The sequence below is a fragment of the Pseudochaenichthys georgianus genome, chromosome 18 (assembly GCF_902827115.2).
Source record: "Pseudochaenichthys georgianus chromosome 18, fPseGeo1.2, whole genome shotgun sequence".
In the NCBI taxonomy this organism is placed as follows: Eukaryota; Metazoa; Chordata; class Actinopteri; order Perciformes; family Channichthyidae; genus Pseudochaenichthys; species Pseudochaenichthys georgianus.
The window spans coordinates 10,339,284-10,363,992 of record NC_047520.1 but is presented as its reverse complement, the minus strand read 5'-3'; the positions used below and the strand labels follow the sequence as shown (position 1 = coordinate 10,363,992).

The 24,709-nt window shown below is 42.9% G+C and overlaps 1 protein-coding gene across 1 annotated transcript in view; it reads right to left on the bottom strand.

The window, feature by feature from the left end:
• The window catches only part of alox12 (arachidonate 12-lipoxygenase), a 53,309-nt gene that overhangs the window by 7,049 nt on the left and 21,551 nt on the right, over positions 1–24,709 (bottom strand). Inside the window, exons 4-14 of the mRNA XM_034105677.2 lie at positions 15,814–15,895; positions 15,599–15,721; positions 15,075–15,181; positions 13,378–13,550; positions 12,657–12,800; positions 11,762–11,965; positions 3,965–4,051; positions 3,248–3,417; positions 2,482–2,603; positions 1,787–1,884; positions 945–1,115 (exon numbers count right to left, since the gene is read on the bottom strand). Coding sequence (XP_033961568.1) covers positions 945–1,115; positions 1,787–1,884; positions 2,482–2,603; positions 3,248–3,417; positions 3,965–4,051; positions 11,762–11,965; positions 12,657–12,800; positions 13,378–13,550; positions 15,075–15,181; positions 15,599–15,721; positions 15,814–15,895 — 1,481 coding nt within the window. The remainder of the gene's footprint in view (positions 1–944; positions 1,116–1,786; positions 1,885–2,481; positions 2,604–3,247; positions 3,418–3,964; positions 4,052–11,761; positions 11,966–12,656; positions 12,801–13,377; positions 13,551–15,074; positions 15,182–15,598; positions 15,722–15,813; positions 15,896–24,709) is intronic.

Below are 24,709 nucleotides of genomic sequence, written 5' to 3'. Positions count from 1 at the left end.
TTTAGTCTATTTAGGATGATGGACAGTTTGAAGCATTGAGTGATCAGTCTGTAAACAAAATGTTAATCACTGACATTTTGGTTATGATATTAATACTAATGTTATTATATTAAAGCAGGGGTGGGGAACCTCCGGCCCCCGAGCCGTATACGGACCGCTAGACCATTTGGTATGGCCCTCGAGGTAATTTATAAACAAAGTGGCCTGTGCCTGGTGGTGGGGCCCAATGTGATATATTTTCATGGGGCCCAAAATCCCTGGCGGCGCCCCTGACTGTATGCAGAAGTATTATTTTAAGCAACACATTATTGACGAAACACTCAACTCAAATGTAATTTAAAGTCAGATCCACTCGTGTCTTAGATGGGGCAGTGATATCATAAAACTGTTACGCTTTCAAACACTCGGTAGTTTATTTATTTTGTAACCAGTTGTTCTGTATTCACCCTGCAGGTGGCTTGTATCCTGGATTATTATGTTTAAGTCATGGATGACTAATATTAGACAAATATGAACCTTAAAGTTCATATTTGTCTACTATAAGTTTACTTTTCATTAATGAAGTATGACGCTGCGCTGTCAGTACACTTGTCCCTGTTTGTGATTGGTCAAATGTTGCTAACCCCACCCCTTTCACGTGAACGCGCTCTCTGCTGGTGAGAGAAGCCCTGGCTTGATTTACCGAGTTGATATAAACCATCTCGTTTGTTGGGTTAGTTTAGATAACTCAAACATATCCAGGGTTTGAACTGGCTTCGTAGTACAGGGCACAGGTGGCTGCATAGCAGCGCTAATGTCAAAGACACAAACATTATACATTATATTTTTATTTTACCAGGATGCAGTGACACAAATATTTGGGAAGGCTTAGCCTTCCCTAGCCTACAGCACCCGCCGCCCCTGAGTCCTCATCACGTTAATGATCACCTGACAGATATACTCACTGCGTCTGGCTGGGCCCGCCCTAGATGCCATGTGATGGCCATCTGCACACAGGACTGGCTCACATCAGGGAGGGTGGCCATGATCATCTCCATGGTGACAGCATCTTTGTCTGCTGGGGGGGGGTGTCTCATGGTGCAGGGGGTGTTCGGGACCCAGGCGCACCAATCAAACTGGAGAAACATCAGAGAGAGGAGGAGTCAGAGCCCTGAGTGGGAAGTAGAACTATTTCCTCCAACAATTTACATCTCAAAACTGACTTTTGCAATAATCAGTGTGAGAAGAAGTACTTAGTAAAAGTACAAATACTATTATCTTAAAGTACTCCATTATAATTAAAAGTCCTGATCTCAACATGTTACTTAAAGATACCTATCATCAAAATATACTTAAAGAATAAAGAGTTCTCATTCTGCACAATGACCCATTTCGGAAGAATATAACATACAGAAGTATTATCAGCTAAGTGTACTTTAAGTATCAAAAGTAAAAGTACTTGTTGCAGAATGGATCTTTTCACAGTATTATATTATTATGGTTATATATTATCCTGTTTGTATACATGTAGGAGCATTTTAGTATGATAGTTGGTCAATGTGGAGCAATTTAGATACTTGAAATCCAGAGTATATTAGTATTACAGTACTGCATTACAATATGTTTTATATGTACAAAGTAACTGTATCTGTGAGTGTTAAATAAATATAGTGGGAGCAAAAGTTCAACATTTGCGTCTAAATGTAGTGGAGTAGAAGTTTAAAGTAGCATTAAATGAATATCCTCAAGAACAAATATGTTAAAACAGTACTTAAGTACAGTACTTGAGTGAATGTGATGTGAGCACCTGTCCGTTGTTGGTGGCAGCGTGCTGGGCTGTGGCGATGAAGATGACCACTGACAGCAGGGTGCTCAGCTCCTCCAGGGTCAGCCTGCTGGGCAGACCTGAAAAGGTGGAAATAATCAGGACTAATTATCTCATGTTTATATATGTGTTGTATGTATTCTGGTTTTTGTGCTTTTACGTTGGAATCAGGGTTGGAGTTATGTGGGAGCCAATGGGAGCTGAGCTCCCATAAGGAGGGGTCTGAGCTCCGATGAAAGCATTGAAATCATACATCTGTGGGGGTCGCTAATACATTACCAACAACCATTATTTTAATCACAAATAATGCATGTGTCAACGTAATGAGTGTTATTTACGTTAATGAGGTAAATAGGCTAAAATAAAAACATGTTTTCCAAAAGAACTACGCATCGTATTCTCTCTTGAATGACAATATGCACCTCCAAGGTTAAATACATTATTGCGCAATCTATGCCTGTGAGCGTGCTGCGCGAGCCGAGATGATGTGTGTGTGCGCGCGTCGTTGAACATTTTCATATTTAAGTTTGTAGCAAGTAGAGGGCTGTGTGTGTGTGTGCGTGCGTGCGGACGCGTTCGCATGCACGCACACACGGTTAGTTTTAAAGACCCCCATAAAACTCAGATTATAACTCGAACCCTGGTTGTAATAAAATAATGATATACATTAAACTGACCAAAGTTGGGCAGCTCTGTGAAGCCCTCCTGAGTGATGTCTCTGAACCAGGCCTGGAGCTCCTGGTCCTCCGTCACGTCCTCGTCTGACTGGTAATAAAGACCCACAATGCCCGAGACAAAACTGGAGAAAGAGGCGCAGAAAACAAATGATTTATTAATAGGTTAACAGTTCCTTCATTATTTTACTATCCCAGTTTCAAGTTTCAGACAGAGGGCGAAAAGAGATGCTGCAGCACAGGCAGTATGAGAAAGATAAAGAGCTTTCTGAACATTAAAGCATGGAGACATGTCCCAGTAGAGACACTACATACAAATATGAACCTGAACATGTGCATAACCTGTGCACAAACACACAAAATACATATTTATATTGTTGAACTTCAGGGGGCTCTGTACAAGTCTGTATCATTATAACCACTCAGGTACCTCAATATAAAAAACACCCTACATTATTGTGATATGGCATTATAAAGCTCTTAAATGTGTACAAGCATGATCATTCATGTCCTACAATATTATTATGGAATAAAATGGATCTCTGTTAAAAATGAAAGTGTGGAAGTAAGATCTGCTAAATATCGGTTGCTACCATATCTGCAATGGTCGAATCACATGTTAGGGCTTAATATCCCTTTGGTGGATACAAAGTGAACACAAGGACATTCTAACTGGTCTGTTGTTTCTGAGATCCCTGGGTCTTCTTGTTTGCAGAATAAAGCAGAGCCAGCAGCATGTGTGTGAATACACAGAGTGTGTGTTGTGTACCTGTGTATGGCCTCCCACAGCATCAGACTGTTGTCTCTGTAGAAGTATTTGGGGAGCTGGAACACACCCCTGTCAGCGAAGTCGTTGGGGGGCTGCAGGGAGCGGTACGTCAGCACCTTGTACTCCCTCTGGGCCAGGATCATAAGGCCGTCCCCCCCGGTGGACACAACCTACACACACACACACACACACACACACACACACACACACACACACACACACACACACACACACACACACACCATGGTTAGCTCCATCATTATCGGATGCACACACATGCACACATTATATAATTTTCAAATCAAAATGTAATTATGTAGCACTTTTCATACACAAAAGTGATTCACCAGCTTTGTGATTAAAAACAACTAAGGGACTGAATAAAAAAGGAATAAAATCAATAAATAAATTCAAATAAAATACATAAAAATGAATAAAATCTGAATAAAATCAGATACAATCTGAATAAATCCTTGCCCTCAGGTCTTCTGGGAGGCTGGTCTACAGTGGTGGGCCGTAATAAGAAAAAGACGCCTCACCGGGGGTCTTTGTTTTCACTTTGGGTATGATTAAACTGCCGGTAACAGAAGACCTGAGGGGTCCTAGGCCCAAGACCAATAAGAGCTTTAAAAACCAATACAAGTGTTTTAAAATGGATCAAACTATGCGGTGGGGAAGTTAAACCTTCCAGTTACATATTATTTTTCAGTGACACACCCTTTTGAAGATGCCGTTGGACGAGAGGAGCTGAGTGCGCCCCCTGCAGTTGATCTCCAGGGTGTAGCGCAGGTGAGGGGACAGGAGCTGCAGGAGAAACAGAACACTGATCAGAACACCATGACAACCAGAGAACATAACAGAAAAAAAACTGAGCTGTTAAGATCTGGAAAACACCTCAGGTTACAATTCCTCTGCAATGCGAGTAATAGACATAGATTGCTGTTTGTTTGTTTGTTTGTTTGTTTGTTTGTTTGTCTCTTCTTAGTCTGTTTTTGTTTTGTGGGTTTTATTATGTGTTGGCCTTAATATGTTGGTATTGTCTCACCTTGTAACTTCTGGGGGAAAAAAATATTGGGAAGAGAAATAATGTTTTCATTCATTAATTGTTTCCAGTTGCCTCTATTTTTTTATTTGAAAGGCTTGCCAGTAAAATAATTATGGAATTATGAGCCACCAGAAGTCCTTTGAGTGTGCCATTAGTATTTGTTGTTGTGTTGGTGTCAGTGAAGAAGGCTCTGAAGAAGACAATAAATAGTAATAGTAATAAATAGCACCTACGAATATCTTGTTGCAATAGATGAGAGTAACAAAGAGTAACACTTCCGGGCAAAAATAACGGCTCCGCCCACTTTTGGGGGAAAACAACGCTGTCAGTTGAACGGCGGTCAATACAAATTCTGAAGTTTTTGCCAATCCGATCAGAAATGTAAGAAAACCGGAGACTTTTGGATCTTCAACGAGCCCGATTCCAATGGCCAGACAGGCAAACAATTGCATTAAGCCATTATAAATCGACGATCGGGCTCGATATATGGTTAAATATAGCAGTAGACGATCGATTTTCATAGATGAGAGTAACATCTACGTGACTTTACGGCCCCGCCCACTTTTGGGGGAAACAACGCTGTCATTTGAATGGCAATCGAGCCTGAAGCCACAGAGCTCTTCTGTTACTGTCCTTTCTTCTTAGAGGAAGTACAGAAACACGTAACTCTGGATATGTTTTTATGTTTGAGGTGCAATAAACGACACAGCAGCTTTTTGGCATGTTAAAAACTATTATGTTCCGCCTCGCTTATGAGAGTAACAGCTGGAGAAATTACAGGCTCGCCTACTGATTTTAATTTAACCATATATCGAGACTGATTGTCGATTTCCAATGATCGAATGCAATTGTTTGCCTGACTGGCCATCGTAATCGAGCTCTTTGAAGATCCAAAAATCCACGGTTTTCAAAAAAATGTGATCGGATTGGCAAAAACTTCAGAATTTGTATTGACCGCCATTCAAATGACAGCGTTGTTTTCCCCCAAAAGTGGGCGGGGCCGTAATTTTTGCCCGGAAGTAACGTAGGTGTACCCGATCGGTCCCCCTGCCCTGCGCATGTGCGAGACGAATTTAACTTCTGTTAGACAGCTATATACCATACTAAATATTTATTCAGTATGATAGCTGTCTAACAGAAGTTAAATTAATTTCTCACTTATTCTGACAATGTACTTAACCCCAAATAAAAGAACCCAATAAAAAGAGTTGTTAAATAATATTGAAGTCACGTTGTAATAACAATAACTCATCTCTCTCTCGTTTTCTTTTTGAGCTTTGCTAAAAGCCACTATGTCAAGTGTCCATCTTGGGTTGCCGCCCGGAGTTGTCCAATATGGCGGACCATCTCGCACATGCGCAGTACCGATCGGGCAGGGGGACGAATCGGGTAGTGACAACCTTAAAGGAGATATGTCATGCTTTTCTGGTTATTACCCGTCCACTTGTATGTTATGAAGGTTGTTATGCATGTAAACGGTATGCAGAGTCATAAACCCTCAAAGTGCACCCTGTAGCGAGTACCCTGTACCCTCTAACACAGAAAAGACCTCCCCAAAACGCCTCGTTGGAGATACGTCATTGTCCATTTGATTCTTCCGGGTACGGCATAATGTCAACCCGTACCCGGAACGAAATGGACCAATCCGTGGAGCCGTTACGTTACGTCCGCGGAGCCATTACGTTAAACCCCCACTGATTGGTCCAAATTGACCAATCCACGGACTTCCTCACACACACACACACACACACACACACACACACACACACACACACACACACACACACACACACACACACACACACACACACACACACACATGATTTCTGCTCCCTGGCTGCAGGCTGATAACAGACAGTTGGGATCGCGGAGAAATTCTCTCTGCAGACCCATTCTCACAGCGTTTATCAACCTTTTTCTTACTCAATATCAAGCCACACTTATTGTTTTTACTTCGGCTGTGACTTTGTGTGTGCTCAGGATGAGTTTGGCTGTGTTTAGCTGTGTATCGCTAAACAAGGAAACAACACCTCCACGGAGCTCAGCGCGATTCAGAACGTCCCGACCAATCAGAGCACACTGTGCTCACAGGGAGGGTGGGGGCTGGAGCTATAGAGAACCGCAGTGACGCGTCCTAAAACCCGGAAGTAAGTTAGCATTTTTAGCACTTCCGGTTCCTTCGTCAAAAAGCAATGCATTTTCTCCATAGGGTTTTGTAAAATAGCTGGAAATAAGGTCTGTGGGTGACACACATTTAAGAGATAAATCACGTTTTGTTCTACGACATTAAATACATCAGCAGTGACCCCACTGGTGATTTTTGAAGAGTTTACGTGTCTGAAAAACGATGGTTGTTACCGAGTGGCTGAATAGGACAACAGAAATTGTCGAGGCCGTTGTACGTCATTACGCCGAACATGTAAACACTCCTGCTAAATTTGTTTCCCCCTGTGTTCTGCTTGAAAGCAAGTACCTGCCTATCTTTAGTATCTGTAGTAGCGTTAGTATCTGTATATCTATATCTGACCATTAGAATCTGTATTTTTGAACGCTACCAGTTAGCTACGTTTGTTGCTTTGCTCCGGGTTGCAGCCACAGGTCTTCGCATGAAACGTGCTCGTTCTATCGTTTCCCGGCCAATGTTTTCCAAAGGAGAGTCTGGATTCGTGCCATGAGGTAAGCTGACGTTACATTTTTGTCCATGCCATGGTGAAATGTAAATGACGGGTAGTGACTGTATCGCCGTTTAAGAGATGGTGCTGCTGAAAAGACCGCAACATAAGTAAAGATAATGAATACATCCTATTAAAACCTGTGTGGCTTATATGATAAGTCTAATTAGTACAAGCAGCATAACGTTTCACCATGTAACTAAAGATTGTAGTCAGGGAAATCAGTTTGACATATTGAACTAATAACAAATAACCTCTGGCAGAGAACTCTACTCCATAGCTTCTCTTGGACGTACAATCATGTACATTTTACATTTATATTCAATTTAATATTCCATCCCTCACATACTTTTGTATATATAATAACTTATATTTTGTTTTTCTTGTTATGCTGCTGCAACACAAACATTTCCCAAATTGGGATCAATACAGTAATATTTTATCTTAATTAATTAAGAAATATAACTATTATAATTAGTGTAGCAGCTGACACCTATTTTCAATATGGATTAATCTACCATTTATTTCTTTAGTTCAATTTTGAACTATAACAATGTCAAAATAGTGAAAATGTTCACGAGACAAAGTGCAAGGTTATATCTTTAGATGTTTTGTTTTAGCCTATGTACTGTATGTCTTAATGCTCTTATATGTGACGGTGTGACTTCCATGAAACTAATGTTTTATATCTTCCCAACAGACGAGCTGACAGGAAACCTAACACTCTAACAACCACAACATTGCAAAGGCGAGCAAATGTAAATTAAAAACGATTCACAATTTCTTAATTTCTTCTTCTTTCTTGTAGTGAGGTGAAGCTGACCTTGCACTTGGTGCCAGTAAGGATGCTCCTCACGCAGGCTGAATGTTTCTCTTCCTTACTGACACAGAAGCCCTTGACTTGCAATGCTTCACTAATTGTCATTTCCCTGGCTCCGTAGGGACACTTTACCTCCAGCACAGCGGAAGACCCTACCAGACCATCTGGAGATGCCCCCAACAATCCTGATTGGGAGAGCCACACACCTGACTCATGGACCTGCATCTGGGTTGCAGTGGTGAATGCCCTAACGCCCTCACATTCATTCATAGTCCCCCACTGTACAGACAAAACACCATCAAGGGCCTGTTGTTGCCCTAGCACCCTGGCAATAAGGGAAGCAGTCACACGCTTTGACCTCAGGACAGCTCCAACGTTGCTGGCAGTCAACCTTCCTTTCCTGAACAAATGCCAGTTTGGGTTGGTTCGCTGACCAGTGGTAGCCACCTGAATTGCCCTCTGTTGCTCCTCAGACAATGCCATGCTTGCCACAATTGCCTCAGGTCCTTGATGCCCAACAGATTTGATAATTTCAGGAACAGTAAGTGTTTCCAAGCTGTAGTGTTCCTCTTCTGGCTCGGGGGAGAGAAGCCAAGAAATTCCTGAGAACCTGCCCCAGAGTCTGTCCCTCAGCCAGTCACGATCTTCGGAGGTGGGCTCTCTTGTCAGCGGGTTGAATGACTTATTGGTTGGAGGAAATAGCTCCTCCACTGAATGCGTATGTTTAGCTGCCTTTGGCTTCTTCCACTGACAGGGGGTGTCAGTGCAGCTGAAAGTGTGGATGGCAAAGATGGCTAATGAGCCGCATGACTGCATTTCCATTCTCCACGTGGGCATTCACAACATTTTGTGGAGAGAATTCCCTCTTCTCCTGTAGATACCTGTGGTGGTGGGATTGTTTTATTATTTAAAATATATTTACATTTGAAATGCCTTCCCAATTATCCCTTTAATTGTTTATAGCCTACTGTATGTTTATTTCATGGATATTTCTGTGTTTTCTGGTGTGTAATATTTGTAATAAAGATTTCATGTGACACATAAAATGGATTTGTGGATGGGAATTAATGTCACTAATGTGAATAAATTAACTCTAGGTTAACGGTACTCTTGCTATCACTACTCACCGACACTATAAACCTTGTCCCTCATGCTAGCCCTGACAACACCGGTATGCACACCTTCATCTAGGCTGCACTGTTTTACGTGTCCTGACTTGTAGTGGCTCTCTCCTCTATCTACACTCTTCTTGTCATCTTTGTAAAACGATATCAGACTGGTAATTGACACAGCCATGACTTCTAGTTAAATTCAGTGTGGCTACAATTAAAAGCTTTGTTAAAATATGCAAGTGTGCGAAAGTCAAAGTCAGCTTTATTGTCAATAATTCTACATGTGTTATACATCCAGAAATATCGTTTCCCACAGTGTGACATGTATACATAAAACAAAACAAAAAGGGCCTAGATAAACGTGGTATACATTAAACAAACAAAAAAAGGGCCTAGATAACCGGGGTATACAGTTTAAAATGTTAATAATATATTTAAAGTGTTCAAAATGCAGTTTCAGTGCAAGTCAGTTGAAACGATCTGAAGTTGGCGTGACGTTGAAGTCGTGCGACCATGCTGCTGTACTAGCTTGTAGTTCGTTTATAGCATAACGTTAGCATTTTGCTTCTGGCGACTAGATTTATGATTCAAAAATGATAAAAGTAGGGGAGACATGTGGAGATTATCCGGCTGAACAAAACGTGATCCCTCTCTTAAATGTGTGTCAACCACAGACCTTATTTCGAGCTATTTTCCAAAATCCTATGGAGAAATTGCATTGGTTTTTGACGAAGGAACCGGAAGAAGTTTACTTCCGGGTTTTAGGACGCGTCACTGCGGTTCTCTATTGGAGCTACAACGAGCCGTTAAAGGCAGAGAGTGAAATTCAGTGAATACACGTCGTTTACAGAGATGCTGTTTGAGAAACCAATGTGAGTTTGGAAAATTGCACAATATAAATCTATTCTAGTAGACCTCAACAATGGAATTATGATCAGTGGAAATGGCCATGACATGTCTCCTTTAACCTATAAATATATGCCAAAGTGTATTTAAAGGTAGGGTAGGTAAGTTTGAGAAACCGGCTCGAGATCGCTAGAATTTGAAAATACACGACCGGAGAAAATCTGCCACTTCCTTATAGAGCCCAACACACACAAACGTGCACATGAGTCATGACCAATGAGGGCACGAGATACATTTGTGCACAGATGGAAGGCTGACAGGCAGGTAGGCCATCCATCCAGTTATTTTAGCCGGGCCGGCTAAAATGATTGGTCGTGCTTTTTACAGTACTACGGCTTCCACAGATGACATTTTTTTATGGATTTTTTGTCAAAGCACTTCATATATATTCATTGCTATCGGGATGTTAAGAGCATTCCATATCATATAACAAAAAGTGTATCTCTAGCCGGTTTCTCAAACTTACCTTTAATAATTCATTTATATTTGTATTCACTAATAATCTAAATCTAAAAAATAACTAGTGACTCAAAGTTGTCAAATAAATGTAGTGGAGTTAAAAGTAAAATATTGGATTCTAAAATTACAGTATTAAGTACAATTTTTAATCAGCCAACATTTGAAAATGAGTCTTGTAGTTTCACATTGACCACAATATGTGACCTTGAAACCAGAATAGTACAAAGACATGGTTTAATATTCTCACTGAAAGATACAGTTTTGATTATTAAGTATAATGGAATACATAAAACTTGTGCTTGTCTGATATTGTTCTTAAGCCCAATTTTCAATAAATTCAGTAAATTAAAGTTTTTAACAAATCTTACTTGATGAAAGAAGCCCAATAACTTATTTGCAAAACAAGTTTGAAATATATATACCTCACCTCTAGTGAGTGGCCCAGCCAGGGGCGGCGGGTGCTGTCGGCTAGGGAAGGCTAAGCCTTCCCAAATATTTGTGTCACTGCATCCTGGTAAAATACAAATATAATGTATAATGTTTGTGTCTTTGACATTAGCACTGCCAGCCACCTGTGCCCTGTACTACGAAGCCAGTTCAACATACCCTGGATATGTTTGAGTAACAAACAAACTAACAACAACAAACTAACAAACGAGATCTCGCTAAGCGGTCCTACGACGCTGGTTATCAACTCGGTAAATCAAGCCAGGGTTTCTCTCTCCAGCTGAGAGCGCGTTCACGTGAAAGGGGTGGGGTTAGCAACATTTGACCAATCACAAATAGGGACAAGTGTACTGACAGCGCAGCGTCATACTTCATTAATGAAAAGTAAACTAATATTAGACAAATATGAACTTTAAAGTTCATATTTGTCTAATATTAGTCATCCATGACTTAAACATATAATCCAGGATACAAGCCACCTGCAAGGTGAATACAGAACAACTGGTTACAAAATAAATAAACTACCGAGTGTTTGAAAGCGTATAGTTTTATGATATCACTGCCCCATCTAAGACACGAGTGGATCTGACTTTAATTACATTTGACTCGAGTGTTTCGTCAACATAATGTGAAGAAAATAATACTTCTGCATCCAGTCTGTGACACTGTGAGTGTTGCATGGCCAGATACGGCTGGAGAAGCTGACTCAGATAAGGACATATATGATATATTATGATATTATATGATCGATGATCTGATTGATGATGTAATATAATGTAGATAAGTGCGACACGTCGGCGTCTTCTCTGCATACGGCAGTTTAAACTGTATTTCCTTTATCCTGTAATATGACTTGAGAGATTTAAACTCCGCACACTGAGTTGATCTCTTTTCTATAGACACCGGAGGCGGAGGCGGGCAGCGTCAGGAAAAAAAATTATTTAGCCTTCTCAAACCTGAGCCTCACGCGCCGCCTATGGGCCCAGCCCTTTGTATATTTGTATGTAAGTGGCTCTCAGTGACAGATGTTTGGACCCCCCGATCAGACTGTACCTTGTATACGGGGTGCACGGCGGGCAGCTGCCTCAGGGTGGACACACAGAACACCTCCACCACCAGGTGGGTCCGCAGCAGGTGGGACAGCAGCTGGAACACCTGGAACTCAGAGTGACGCACCCACATCTTAGCCATCAGCCAGGCCAGGGGGGGGTCGCTGGGCAGGAAGATGGGGGTGTCCCGGTCCGGATTCTGCTCCAGCTGAGGACAAGCAAGGGAGACTATAACAGGCAGTCAAAGGTCAAAGTTCAAAGGCTTTATTGTTACGCAGCAGCTACTGGTCTAGTTGCCAGCACTGTGAACCCCAAAGTGATATGATACAAATGTATAGTAGGGTTCCCAGTACATAGAAACTGCTGGATTCTCTAAACATTACTTGGCCCATTTGGACTAATTGTGGGGGTTATTGAGTATGCTGAATCCATTTCTGATATTTTTAGAATCTAAAGTGGCAGTTTTAATCAGAAAGTGATCATATTTGTACTCTCGATGGGCTGATTTTGAATAGCATGTTGCAACAATTAGATATAGAGAGAACAAGATGAACATTATTATCTCTACTTTCGCCATTTTTTTCCTCTCAAATAAATAGGCAATCTGTCCAATCCAAATGATCCAGAGATACCTAAATCTTCCAAATCGACAGAAACAAATTAATCGAAATCAGCCCACCGGGAGTACACATATTGGCATGTTCTGGTTAAAAGCATTATTGATCCTGAAAATGTCAGAAATGGACTCAGCATACTCAATAACTCCAAAAACCATTGCATGCAACAAATAAAAGAAGAAACAAAGTATAAATAAAGTAGGGCAAGAAAATGCTTCAGGACTAATGTGGACGTAATGCAGGAGAAGTTAACTGTATAGCTAAATAGATGAAGATGACTACCTGTATAGCGATGGGCATGAGTCCATTGTCTGGGTGCAGGTACAGCAGACAGAGGGGGGCCGCGATGAACTGGGGTCTCCCTCTGATGGTGTTGGTGGGGATCCCGTCCATGATGGCGTAGTCCAACAGGTAGATGTTCCCTGCCTGGGAGAAACAAGTCAGAGACAAAATGACTGACGGAAGAACCTACACTTCACAGATGGAAAATGTTAATTAAACCTAGAAGAATGTCAGAAGACAGTAATAAAGAAAGACAATGAATCAAGATATGGAACAACATTTACAAAACTATGTAGATGAGATAAGCCACAGTGTGTGTGTGTGTGTGTGTGTGTGTGTGTGTGTGTGTGTGTGTGTGTGTGTGTGTGTGTGTGTGTGTGTGTGTGTGTGTGTGTGTGTGTGTGTGTGTGTGTGTGTGTGTGTGTGTGTGTGTGTGTGTGTGTGTGTGTGTTGTTTTATATCAGTTTTGCAAGTAGTGGGGGTGCAATATTATTTTATGACAACCATTTTTCATTGACGTTTTTGTTCTTTAATTAAATAATTAATTCATTAATTATTACTGTTTCGATATTTCAATTTGACTCTATTCTTTGTTTTGAGGAAGTGACATTTTGTGTCATGTTGAAATGTTCACTGTAGTGAATTCAAACCCCCACTACTTCAGTAAAAATAAGATTTAAAAAAATGACTGAAGTTGCATTTTTTTGGTTCTCTTCTCCACCTTGAGTTCTTTGTCCAGGTGGGTCCCCAGAGCCATGGAGCTCTGCACCATGTTGGGAACTACTGGGAAGTTCTCTGGAAGCTTCCGGATCATCCGGATCATCCTGGGGTTAGAGCCGTTCATACACTGGTAGCCGAAGAACCAGTCCTCCTTCCAGTGCTCCATGCAGTACTCTGGGCCACACACACACACACACACACACACACACACACACACACACACACACACACACACACACACACACACACACACACACACACAACACACACACACACACACACACACACACACACACACACACACACACACACACACACACACACACACACACACACACACACACACACACACACACATACCATGTATACATCACTTCAGGGGACATTACATTGACTTACATGCATTTCCTGGAGACTTATCCTAACCTTAACCACATCCAACACATGCCTAACCCTTAACCTTACCCTTAACCTTACCCTTAACCTTAACCCTAACCCTTACCCTAACCAAGTCTTCACCCTAAAATTAATTATTCCCTTATGGGGACCTCCAATTTGTCCCCATAAGGGAGGCGAGTCCCCACACGTGACTATGTAAACAGATTTAGGTCCCCACAAGTATAGTAATGCAAGACCACACACACACACACACACACACACACACACACACACACACACACACACACACACACACACACACTAGATGTTAAATTAACACTGAAAAGTTACCAGAGCTCGAAGAAATGCAGGCACTTGATTGACTTTTTTATTTTGAGTTGATAAAAAAAGCCTGGCAAATGTTTTCAATAAACAACATAAATAAATTGAGTTAAATGTTATCTTTTAATTTGAGTTTATTTAATCCGCAAAATATACCTAGTTAATACAAAATGATCGGTGAAATTAACAAAAAAAACAGAAGAACATTTCTGAGGAACTCAAACTATTGAAAATGATGTAATCAAGATACAAAAAAGTCACATAAAAAACACAAAATCAGATCACTATGACATTTCCCAAAAAGTGAGATAAGTAGCAGGATTACTAGTGTTTGTTGTAAAGGATCAGATGTTCTCTCTTCTCTGTAAGCTGTACTGTTCTGTAGGCTAATACTTTAAGTGTGAATCTATACTTCTACTGCCTGAATCTGCTTTATGGGTTTCACTTTCTTTGGTTCATTTGTTTTGTTTTTAATTCAGTAGGTGAACCTGTTATGTTCATAAAATAGTGTGTGTGATCTTAACTGTGTGTATTAAACTAAAACTGAGCATTTTCTGTTGGCTCAGATTTTATCTCTGCTTTTTTAAACTGTAGTATGTGCTCATGTGTTCCAGTGTTGGTACACCCTGAAACGCTGCTGCCTGAATATGCTGAGTGTAAGGTTTTCCTATGAATAAAATCATTTCTGATCGAAAATATCTAGCTTTCATCTTTTCTAAGGTCACATTGTTCTGTTGTCATAATACACTTAAGTAAAAAACATCTTATTGATATTAATTTTGATATTAATTTTCTTTCCAGATACCTTTTTATCTTTTTCATTAAATTATGAAACAGTATGTATATATAAAAAGCAAAACTTAACTTCCATCTTTCGTTGCTGTGTTATTAAGAAATCTTGTCGCAAAATGTTGTATCTCTCGTGAAACCCAAAGTCTTTTAGTCATTCTCTTTTTGGAGGAGTGTGGATTTACCTACCGGCTATGGGACTTCGTAGTTTCCAGAAAATTCGTTTGAAATCCTCCAAGTCCTTCCAAGACTTCCCAAAACTGATGGCCAGCTTCTTCAGAGACAACTCGAGCAATCTGAGGCGAAGGAAGAGAGCATCACATTGAAACAGTATCTCGTACCCTCTGAATTCTGCACTCAAAGCTACCTCTTCTATCTGCACATATATCACTTCTTTTTTATTTGTACGGATATATCAATATGTCATCTATATTTTGTGTAAATATTGCTATATTCTAGCAATATAGTTTTCTTAAAATATATATATTTTAAATAATAGCTTTATTTGTTGGTCCTTTTCTTACAATGAACTCTTTGACTGTGTTTATGCATTCACAAATACGCCAAGGCAAATTCCTCGTAAACCAGTTGGCAATAAACCTGTTTCTGATTCTGAGGAAGTAGGAACTCAAATCTTATCAAGAGACTTTCTGAGAACTAGATCTAGTCTGATAGTGTGATAAACAAAACTGAGATACGTGTGAACCACCTACGCGTAGTGCAGTGAATGTTCAAAGTCACTCCTTTTCTCGTTGTCGAAACGTTCATCCTGGGGTAAATCTGCTTCTGTTTTGGCGTCGATACATCTGGGAATCCCCGGAGCCCATGTGACCCACCTGAAAGAGGAAGAAAGAACAGTGCATCATATGAATATTAATATGATTCACACAGTCTGTAAAGGCCTTCAGTGTATTGTGAGGTTGTGGACCTGTAAGTGGCCTGTCTCTCCTGCAGCTCCTTCCTCCTGTGCTCCAGCAGCTGGGGTAAGGAATCTTGCATTGGGGTCTTCGCTAGGGAGAGGGGGAAAACATGAAAGTGCATGTTCAGCATGAATTCAGTTCCAGGGTATATGCAGGAATCCTGAAGTCAAATGTAATACCTTTTAAGACCCTTTCCATATATTTTAAGACCTCATCGCAACTTCAAGTGCTAACCGGTTACATTGGCGACATACTTTACCTCACATTTACTATATTGATTGTAAGATAGCACAACTAAACCGAGTGCAGACTGAAGCCTCCTCTCCACATGAACTTCAACCTCTCTGTGAAGGTCAGGTTTAATGCAGTATGCTGCTTTGTTGCTTCTGTACTCTGTGCTCTTTCATTCCAGTAAAACTCCTCAGAAACCATTAGAAACCAGTATCTGACCAATAAACAAAACAATTGACAAAACTTTGAACTATGAAATATATTAAACTTTGGTGAGCTTCAGCGGGGTAATGCCATATAGGAGCTCCCTCACAAATACCCAGGGGTTAAATTGGGCTGGGGCTGTCCGGGGCTAAGCCCGGCACATAGGACGATGCTCTGACGTCATCACCCTCACACATTGGTCATATGTTTACAAAAAACGATATATATGTTAAGACTTTTCTCGTTCTTAATATAGACTATATTTAGGGTAGGAAATATCAGTTTTTGAGCATGTCATAAGCATGTTTTGTCTTGACTATATTATAATAAAACAATATAGTATTTATATTATTGAATTGATTATGGTTATTATTATTAGTAGAAGTTTAATTGCATTAATTATATTTTAATCTTTATGAGGCTAGTATTTGGCAGGAAATGCAGACGTATTCACCTGTAAACGCATACATGCACATTTACCATTTACCTCACTGTATAAAAAAGTAACTGTTGATAATAATAATAAACAGGAATTATATTTGCAAAATAAATTCACTCCAGTCGGTTGGGGGGGGGGGGCCTCATCTCACAATGTCGCTTGGGGCCCCAAGTTGGCAAGGGCTGGTTGGGCTTAGACCCCGGCCCCACGAGGACGCATACAGTGAAACGCATACGCAAAAAAGTCTTCCGTTCACACGCATTCGATTCATTAACGTGTCCGTTCACACTAGACCGCTGGAAATGCTGGAAACGCTGTAGTACATATGCCAGGCCTGTAAGTGGCGCTGCTGCCGCCACAAAATACACCAAAAGCAGCGAAGAAGACCCCGGAGCATGGTTGGCCTTCTGTTTATTCTCCGCGGTGGACGGCGTGTTCTCCTGCTGTATATCTCTCAGGTAGTCCACCAGCAGATAACCCCCCCCCCCCCCCCCCCACAGAGCGGAGCAAGGCAACAAAACTTAAAATAAGAAGCAGCATTTTATGGCACGCTATGCATGGGGCCACCTTGAGGGGGTTTCCCGACATGTTGTGTCAGTAAATTAAAGGGTGTTTCATGTTGTCGTTGCTGTGGACCTTCTTAATACCTTGGAAAATGCCGTTTAATACTTTTTAATACTTTTTAATAGCCTTAATTTTCGCTAAATTGATTTATCAACTTTTAATACTTTTTAAGACCCCGCGGACACCCTGAGTTCACAGGTTATTTTTTTTGGGGTAAAGACATAGGCTCCATTCATGTGGCATGCATGATGATATCTGATACACTGGCCTTTGCATTAATTCCTGATACAGGTCTGCATCATTCCATCCAAATTCGCAAATGAGTTGGTTGCCATTGGCGGACAAATACAAAATTAACGACATAGAAAAAACCTGGATGTCATCCAAGTTCCTCAAGCTTAACAGCAGGAAAACAGAGCTCATGGTTGTCGCACCCAAGGCGCTGCTCCAGAAGGTTGGTGACTTCATCCTTGAGGTTGACGGCTGCTCCATCTCCCCATCTCCTGAAGTCCGCAACCTGGGTGTCATCTTTGACTCCACCCTTTCCTTCCACTCCCACATCAAGTCTGTGACCAAATCTGACTTTTTCCATTTAAAGAACATTGCCAGACTCCGACCGTCACTCTCGGAGTTGGTTGCAGAAAGCTTAGTCCATGCTTTCGTCACCTCCTGCTTGGACTACTGCAATGGTGTCCTGTTTGGGGTCCCCAACAAAACCCTGGACAGGCTCTAGTATGTTCAAAACTGTGCTGCTAGGGTACTCACACATACAAAGCCGTGGCAGCACATCACTCCCACCCTCATCCACCTCCACTGGCTGCCGGTCAAGTCCCGCACAACCTACAAAGTCCTCCTCCTTACCTACAAGTCCCTCCATGCCCCCCGGTACTTATCGGACCTCCTCCGCCCACATGCCCCATGCGGTCTTCAGACTCTGGCCTGCTTACCACCCCCCGCACAAACCTGCGAACCTTCGGGGACAGATCCTTCAGTGTGGCAGCCCCCACCCTCTGGAACGCTTTCCCTGCGGAGATCCGCAACATCCCCACGCTTGACGCCTTCAAAAGGGCCCTCAAGTCCCATCTGTTTGCCAAGGCCTTTGGCCCCTAATCTATTTGTTGTTTTGTCTGTCTGACTGCCTTTTGTTTTTGTTTGTTTTTATTCCTGTTTTTCTATGAAAAGCGACCTTGGGTCCCATGAAAGGCACTATATAAATCTAAGCTATTATTATTATTATTATTATTGAATATTCCAGTTGAAGAGAAGAAGTGCCTTCAAAAAGCAGGTACAACTTCATATATGAGTCATATTGATTGTGGAATTGCTGCATTCAGTTTTCAATTCTACTGACCAGTGCAGCCATCCACAATAAATACAAAGCTTATTTATAACCCTACTCTCTCCCCCCACACAGGCATCATCCATGACGTTCTGGAAGGGAACACTTACTTACTGCAACCTTTTTCTAGCTGTTGCTTTTAGCTGTAACCATCAATTCACCACCCAGTGTGTCAGATGCATAAGGTTAGCCATACCTTAACCTTTGAGCCCTAACTGTCCTTCTTTCTTATAGCCAGCAGGGTTTGTTTCTACGGGTGCAAAACGAAGTCCTATTGTATAGAAGTCTATACGAACATTACCTTAATCTGCTCTTGATTTATTTCCTCATTAAAAGTCTCCTATTATACTATTTTTAGGCATATATTATAGGTCTCAGATAAAACATGTCTATGAAGTGTTTTGCTCAAAATACCAAACAGATCACTCATTGCCTAGCCATGCCTCATACCCCTCTATTTCAGCCTGTTACTAAAGTGCTGTTTCTTGGTCCGTAGTAAAAGAGACGAGGTCTCATGCAGGAGAATTCTACCCAGATATTCAGCAAAATGCTGCCGTGATTAAATGCCATATCATGTTCCAAACCACATCAAGCATTATTTCTGAAACAATATGGAGCTCAAATGCTTTTTCTCTTGTGGGTTTACCACAAGGTGAGTACTTTTTTTAGCTTTTTTACTCATACTCTCTCCAGTACTGCGTTAGCTCCGAGCGTTAGCGATGCTTGCTAATGTAAACAAAGACCATATTACTTCCAAAACACGTCGGGCATTGTTTCTGATAGCGACCTTTCTGATAGGGCCGTGGGTGTAAAGCATAGGTGTAAAGCCAGCCCACATTGCCGATATTACATCATATCGGACGCAAATCTGGATCAGCTCCGTTGTACCCCCGTCTTTAGAGATTTGGGAAAGGAGGAAAAGGAAGAGGGTTTTGTTTTCTGACACTTTGTAAGTTCCCTTACACACCGGGTGTGAGGATCTTTAGTGCTGCCTCCTTCCTTTCGTGTTTGTTATTGTCTGTCTGTCTTCCTTGCTGACCTACTTTCGATTCCCGCCAACTCACCTCCTCAGCTGTTGCTCGTCACTCTGATTCAACTACTCACCTACACCTGCTTATCTACCCGGTTTTCGTCATCCAGTATTCACCAGTTCGTCGTCTCACCACAGTGGTAATACGTCTTGGTATTTAGCTCTTAGCAAAACCTAATCTCAGTGTTCCTGTAAATCCTCACCTTATACTCTCTCTGTTCAGAATCCATCTGCCTACTCCTCTGCCACCAACCCCTCGTCTGTGTTCCTCCGTGCTTCCACGCACACCTGCCCCAGCCTGCTTGCTCTCGTCAGCTCTGAATCCCCGGCTTACCTCGCCTGTGTTCCTCCGTGCATCTCCGCACACCTGCTCCAGCCTGCTCGCACTCGCAAACTGGATCCCCGGCTTCGTACCTCCAGTCCACCTCCGAAGATAGGCTACTCCCTGACCCTGGACATTGTGAATATCAATTCCCTCAGCTGTTCAGCATCACCGGTTTTGGAAATAAAGCCTTTTTGTTTCAGTTCAGTCTCCTCTCAATAGTGTTCAGTATTGTGGGTTCACACCTGTAAGCTCTCGGAGAGCAGAACAGTACGAACTGGTCAATATGAACCCCTCTGACACTGGATCGGATTCCTCCGCTGTTCAGCACGCCCTGTCTCATCAGGGAAACCTTCTGGGTCAACATGAGCAGATAATTCGAGCTTTAATTGACAGCAATCAGTCCATGGCACATCACATCACGAATCTTGCAGCCCAGATTTCAACCCTGACGTCTTCTGCTGCAATTCCTGCACCCTCCAATCTCCTTCAGGAATCAACTCCATGTCGGGATTTCCCCATCACCGACCCAGAGACTTTCCACGGAGAGGCGGAGAAATGCAGAGGATTTATTTTTCAATGCAACAAGGTATTTCGCCAGCGCCCCTTGTCCTTTTCTTCTGATGTGACTAAAATTAACTATGTGTTGGGTTTGCTTCGTGGCAAAGCATTAACCTGGGCCGAAGCATTGAGTTATTCTGTGGATTACGACACTCTTTCCTTTGGAGTTTTTTCTGAACATTTGTCCACTGTTTTTGATCACCCCGACTACTCTGGCTCAGCTGCAAATCGTCTGCTAAATTTGCAACAGGGGACTCGTACCGTTGCAGATTACTCTATCGAGTTTCGAACACTGGCGGCAGAGGCTCGATGGGACGAGGCGGCTCTAAGGGCAGTGTTTGTTAGGGGGTTGAAGGATCAACTGAAGGATGAGCTGGATGCAAGAGATGAGCCTGCTGACCTCCAATCCTTAATCTCCTTGGTGTCTCGTCTCGACAGCCGGCTACGGGAACGCCGTGCGGAGCGAACGCTGCGTTCTCCTTTTTCTCTGCCTAGTAAGTTAAACAACTCACATAATTGTGCTCCCTCTGTATCCAGACCGTCTGGCTTCACCTCGCCACCTCGCGTGCCCACCTTTGCTAAGGAGGAAGCAATGCAGTTGGGACGCGCCGGACTATCTCCTGAGGAGCGACCTTCGACGTCTGAGGTCTGGAGAGTGCCTGTATTGTGGGAGATAGGGGCATTTCCTTGCTGTTTGTCCTGTTCGCCCAAACGCAGGGGCTCGTCAGTACATATGGGGGTCCTGACGAGTCTACATCCAACACCAATTTTAGCCCCAACCTTGCGCCGTTTTCTCATTCCTGCCAGACTTTGTGCAAACACTCAGACCTTGCCCCTCTCTGCCCTCATTGACTCTGGAGCAGAGGACAGTTTTGCGGACCTGGAACTAGCCAACCAGCTGGGTCTCAAGTTGGAAACCTTACTGGATCCTATGACTGCTTATGCTCTAAATGGTCAAAGCATTTCAAGATTCACACAGCTGTAACCTGTAACCTTGATTATTTCTGGAAATCACAGAAGTAATTCAAATTAAGGTCATTTCCGCCCCTGCTACCCCTTTGGTTATTGGTTACCCTTGGCTTCGCACCCACAATCTGCATATTGATTGGGCTGGAGGAAGAATCATTGAATGGAATCAGTTGTGCCACCTTAACTGTTTACAGTCTGCTGTGCCTCCCGTCTCTGTTCACCCTATGCCTGCTCCATGTGTCTCAACTTATCTGGTGTTCCTGACATTTACCACAACCTGAGTGGGGCCTTCAACAGGGATAAAGCTCTCTCTCTCCCACCTCATCGTCCCTATGATTGTCCCATCGATCTGCTTCCTGGGGCTTCTTTACTAACCAGCCGACTCTATAGTCTGTCCCGGCCAGAGAGAGAGGCCATGGAGAAATACATCGGTGACTCCCTTGCTTCAGGTATTATTCGTCCTTCTTCCTCCCCTCTGGGTGCAGGGTTTTTCTTCGTGGACAAGAAGGATAAATCACTCCGACCCTGTATTGACTTCCGTGGGTTAAATAACATCACAGTTAAAAACAAGTACCCACTTCCCCTGATCAACTCTGCTTTTGAGCCACTCCAAGGTGCCACTATCTTCTCTAAACTTGACCTCAGAAATGCATACCACCTGGTTCGAATTTGCCAAGTAGATGAGTGGAAGACAGCCTTTAACACCCCCCTTGGTCACTTTGAATATCTTGTCATACCCTTTGGACTCTCTAATGTCCCAGCTGTGTTCCAGGCCCTTGTAAATGATGTCCTGCGAGATTTCCTCAACCTGTTCGTTTTTGTGTACATTGACGACATTTTGATCTTTTCCAAGAGCCTGGAGGAACACCAGAACCACGTCAGTCAGGTTCTACAGAGGCTGCTTGAGAACAAACTGTTCGTCAAAGCTGAGAAATGTGAGTTTCACCAGGAACGGGTCAGTTTCCTTGGATACATCATCAGGCAGGGCAAGTTGGAGGCAGATCCAGGAAAGATTCTAGCCAGTCCCCACTACTCGGAGAGAGTTGCAGAGGTTCCTGGGATTTGCCAACTTCTATCGCCGGTTCATCAAGAACTATAGCAAGGTTGCAGCTCCACTCTAAAAGTCTCACTTCCATCAAAGTCAAGTTTTCCTGGAGCACTGATGCTAACAATGCCTTTCTTCAACTCAAGTCCCTGTTCACTTCTGCCCCCATTCTCATCCAGCCGGACTCAAGCAAGCAGTTTGTTGTTGAGGTGGATGCATCTGACATCGGGGTTGGTGCTGTTCTGTCCCAGACTGCAGGGCCAAACAATAAACTTCATCCTTGTGCTTTCTTCTCTTGCCGTCTTTCCCCAGCAGAGAGGAATTATGATGTGGGTAACAGAGAGCTTCTGGCAGTGAAGATGGCATTGGAGGAGTGGCGAGACTGGCTCGAGGGCAGCGAGCAGCCATTCCTTGTTTGGACTGACCACAAAAACCTCGAGTACATCCAGTCAGTCTTGTGTTCTAAAAACACCAAGCCTGATGCCCTGTCCAGGTCGTTCTCGTCTGTGGGACCTGTAACCTCCTTTGACTAAATTCTCCCCCAGAGTTGTGTTGTGGGTGCCCTCACCTGGGAAATCAGTAACTCAATCCAGGAGGCGCTATTGGAGCAACCAGACCCAGGTAACGGTCCACCTAACCTTCAGTTTGTCCCCAACTCTGTCCGTTCCCAAGTGCTGCAGTGGGTCCACAGCTCTCGTTTCGTCAATCATCCTGGGGCCAACCGCACACTCTCCCTTCTCAGGAGACATTTCTGGTGGCCAACTGTTGATCATGACACCAAGGAGTTTGTTTCAGCATGCACTATATGTGCTAGGAGCAAGGCCTCCCACCAGAGACCTGCGGGATTGCTCCAACCCCTTACTATTCCAAGTCGACCCTGGTCTCATATTGCTCTGGACTTTGTCACCGGCCTACCTCCCTCACAAGGTAACACAACTATTCGAACTGTTGTGGACCGTTTCTACAAATGTGCCCATTTCGTAGCCCTACCCAAGCTCCCCTCAGCCCTGGAGACCTCCCGACTACTCACTGTAAGGAAATATTTGTATGTATTCATGTTAGTAAACTATGAAGAAGCTTAAAAGGGGAAAATGATTTGTGCAGAAAACTGTGAGCTGGTTTTGGGCCTGTTAACATGTGGTTTTTTGAGGACAAAGGAAGAAGGGGGGAAGGTGAGGAGTTAACATACAGTCATCTCAGATCCCTGTGATAATGAAGCTGAGCCACTGTGATTGGGAAACTCAAGTTGTGAGGTGTTGATGATATTTGGGCAGCCAATCACGGAGGTCTGGAAGGGAGGCGCAGATAACTCCTCCTCTTGTAAGCGAGGTATTTAGACAGGAACCACGCTATGTGCTCCCTCTCTTTCCTCTGGCTGGCTCACGTGAGTATCAGGTAAATGTGGGATCCCAAAGATAACTGTATTGAATTTGTACTGTATTTGATTGTATTGCATTGTCTTATTACCATTAAAGTAGATTATTGTTATCGGTTAATTGTATGCTCTGGATTCCTTCCTGTAATATAACCAGCTTGTTTAGGGACGCGCGGAGATTTGAAAAGGCGGACTAGTTGTCCATTCATATCTCCAACATCACCCAGCATGTTTTCCGTCTGCATGAGGGACACTCGCTCAGCTCTCCTCCGGACTTCCGCCAAGAACCAACAATCTGCCAACCGCCATAGACATGTCGCTCCCCCTTACGCCCCTAGAGAATCTGTTTGGTTGCCTTCCAAAAATATCCCCCTCCTTACCGAGTCCAAGAAGTTGTCCCCTCGGTTTATTGGCCCCTTCCCCATTGTGCGCATAATTAACCCCTCTGCTGTCCGCCTGAAGCTCCCCAGAACCATGAAGATCCATCCCACTTTTCACGTGTCCCAGATCAAGCCAGTTCACACCAGCGACCTGTGCCCTCCAACCGTTCCCCCTCCTCCCCCCCGAGTCATCGATGACTGAATTTTCTTAAACTTCAGTCTCCTCTCAATAGTGTTCAGTATTGTGGGTTCACACCAAGGGGCAAACTCTGGGGAATAGCCGGGACGCCAATACGGAAGTGCCACACACTGGAGTTCATATATTGGCCGATAGGCGATGACTGCAGAAAGGAGCAATTTCCATAGACCCCATGTTAAAATGCCCAATTTTACAGCAGAAAAAAACATGTTTCTACCCCTGGCTCCATACATTTTATTATCGATA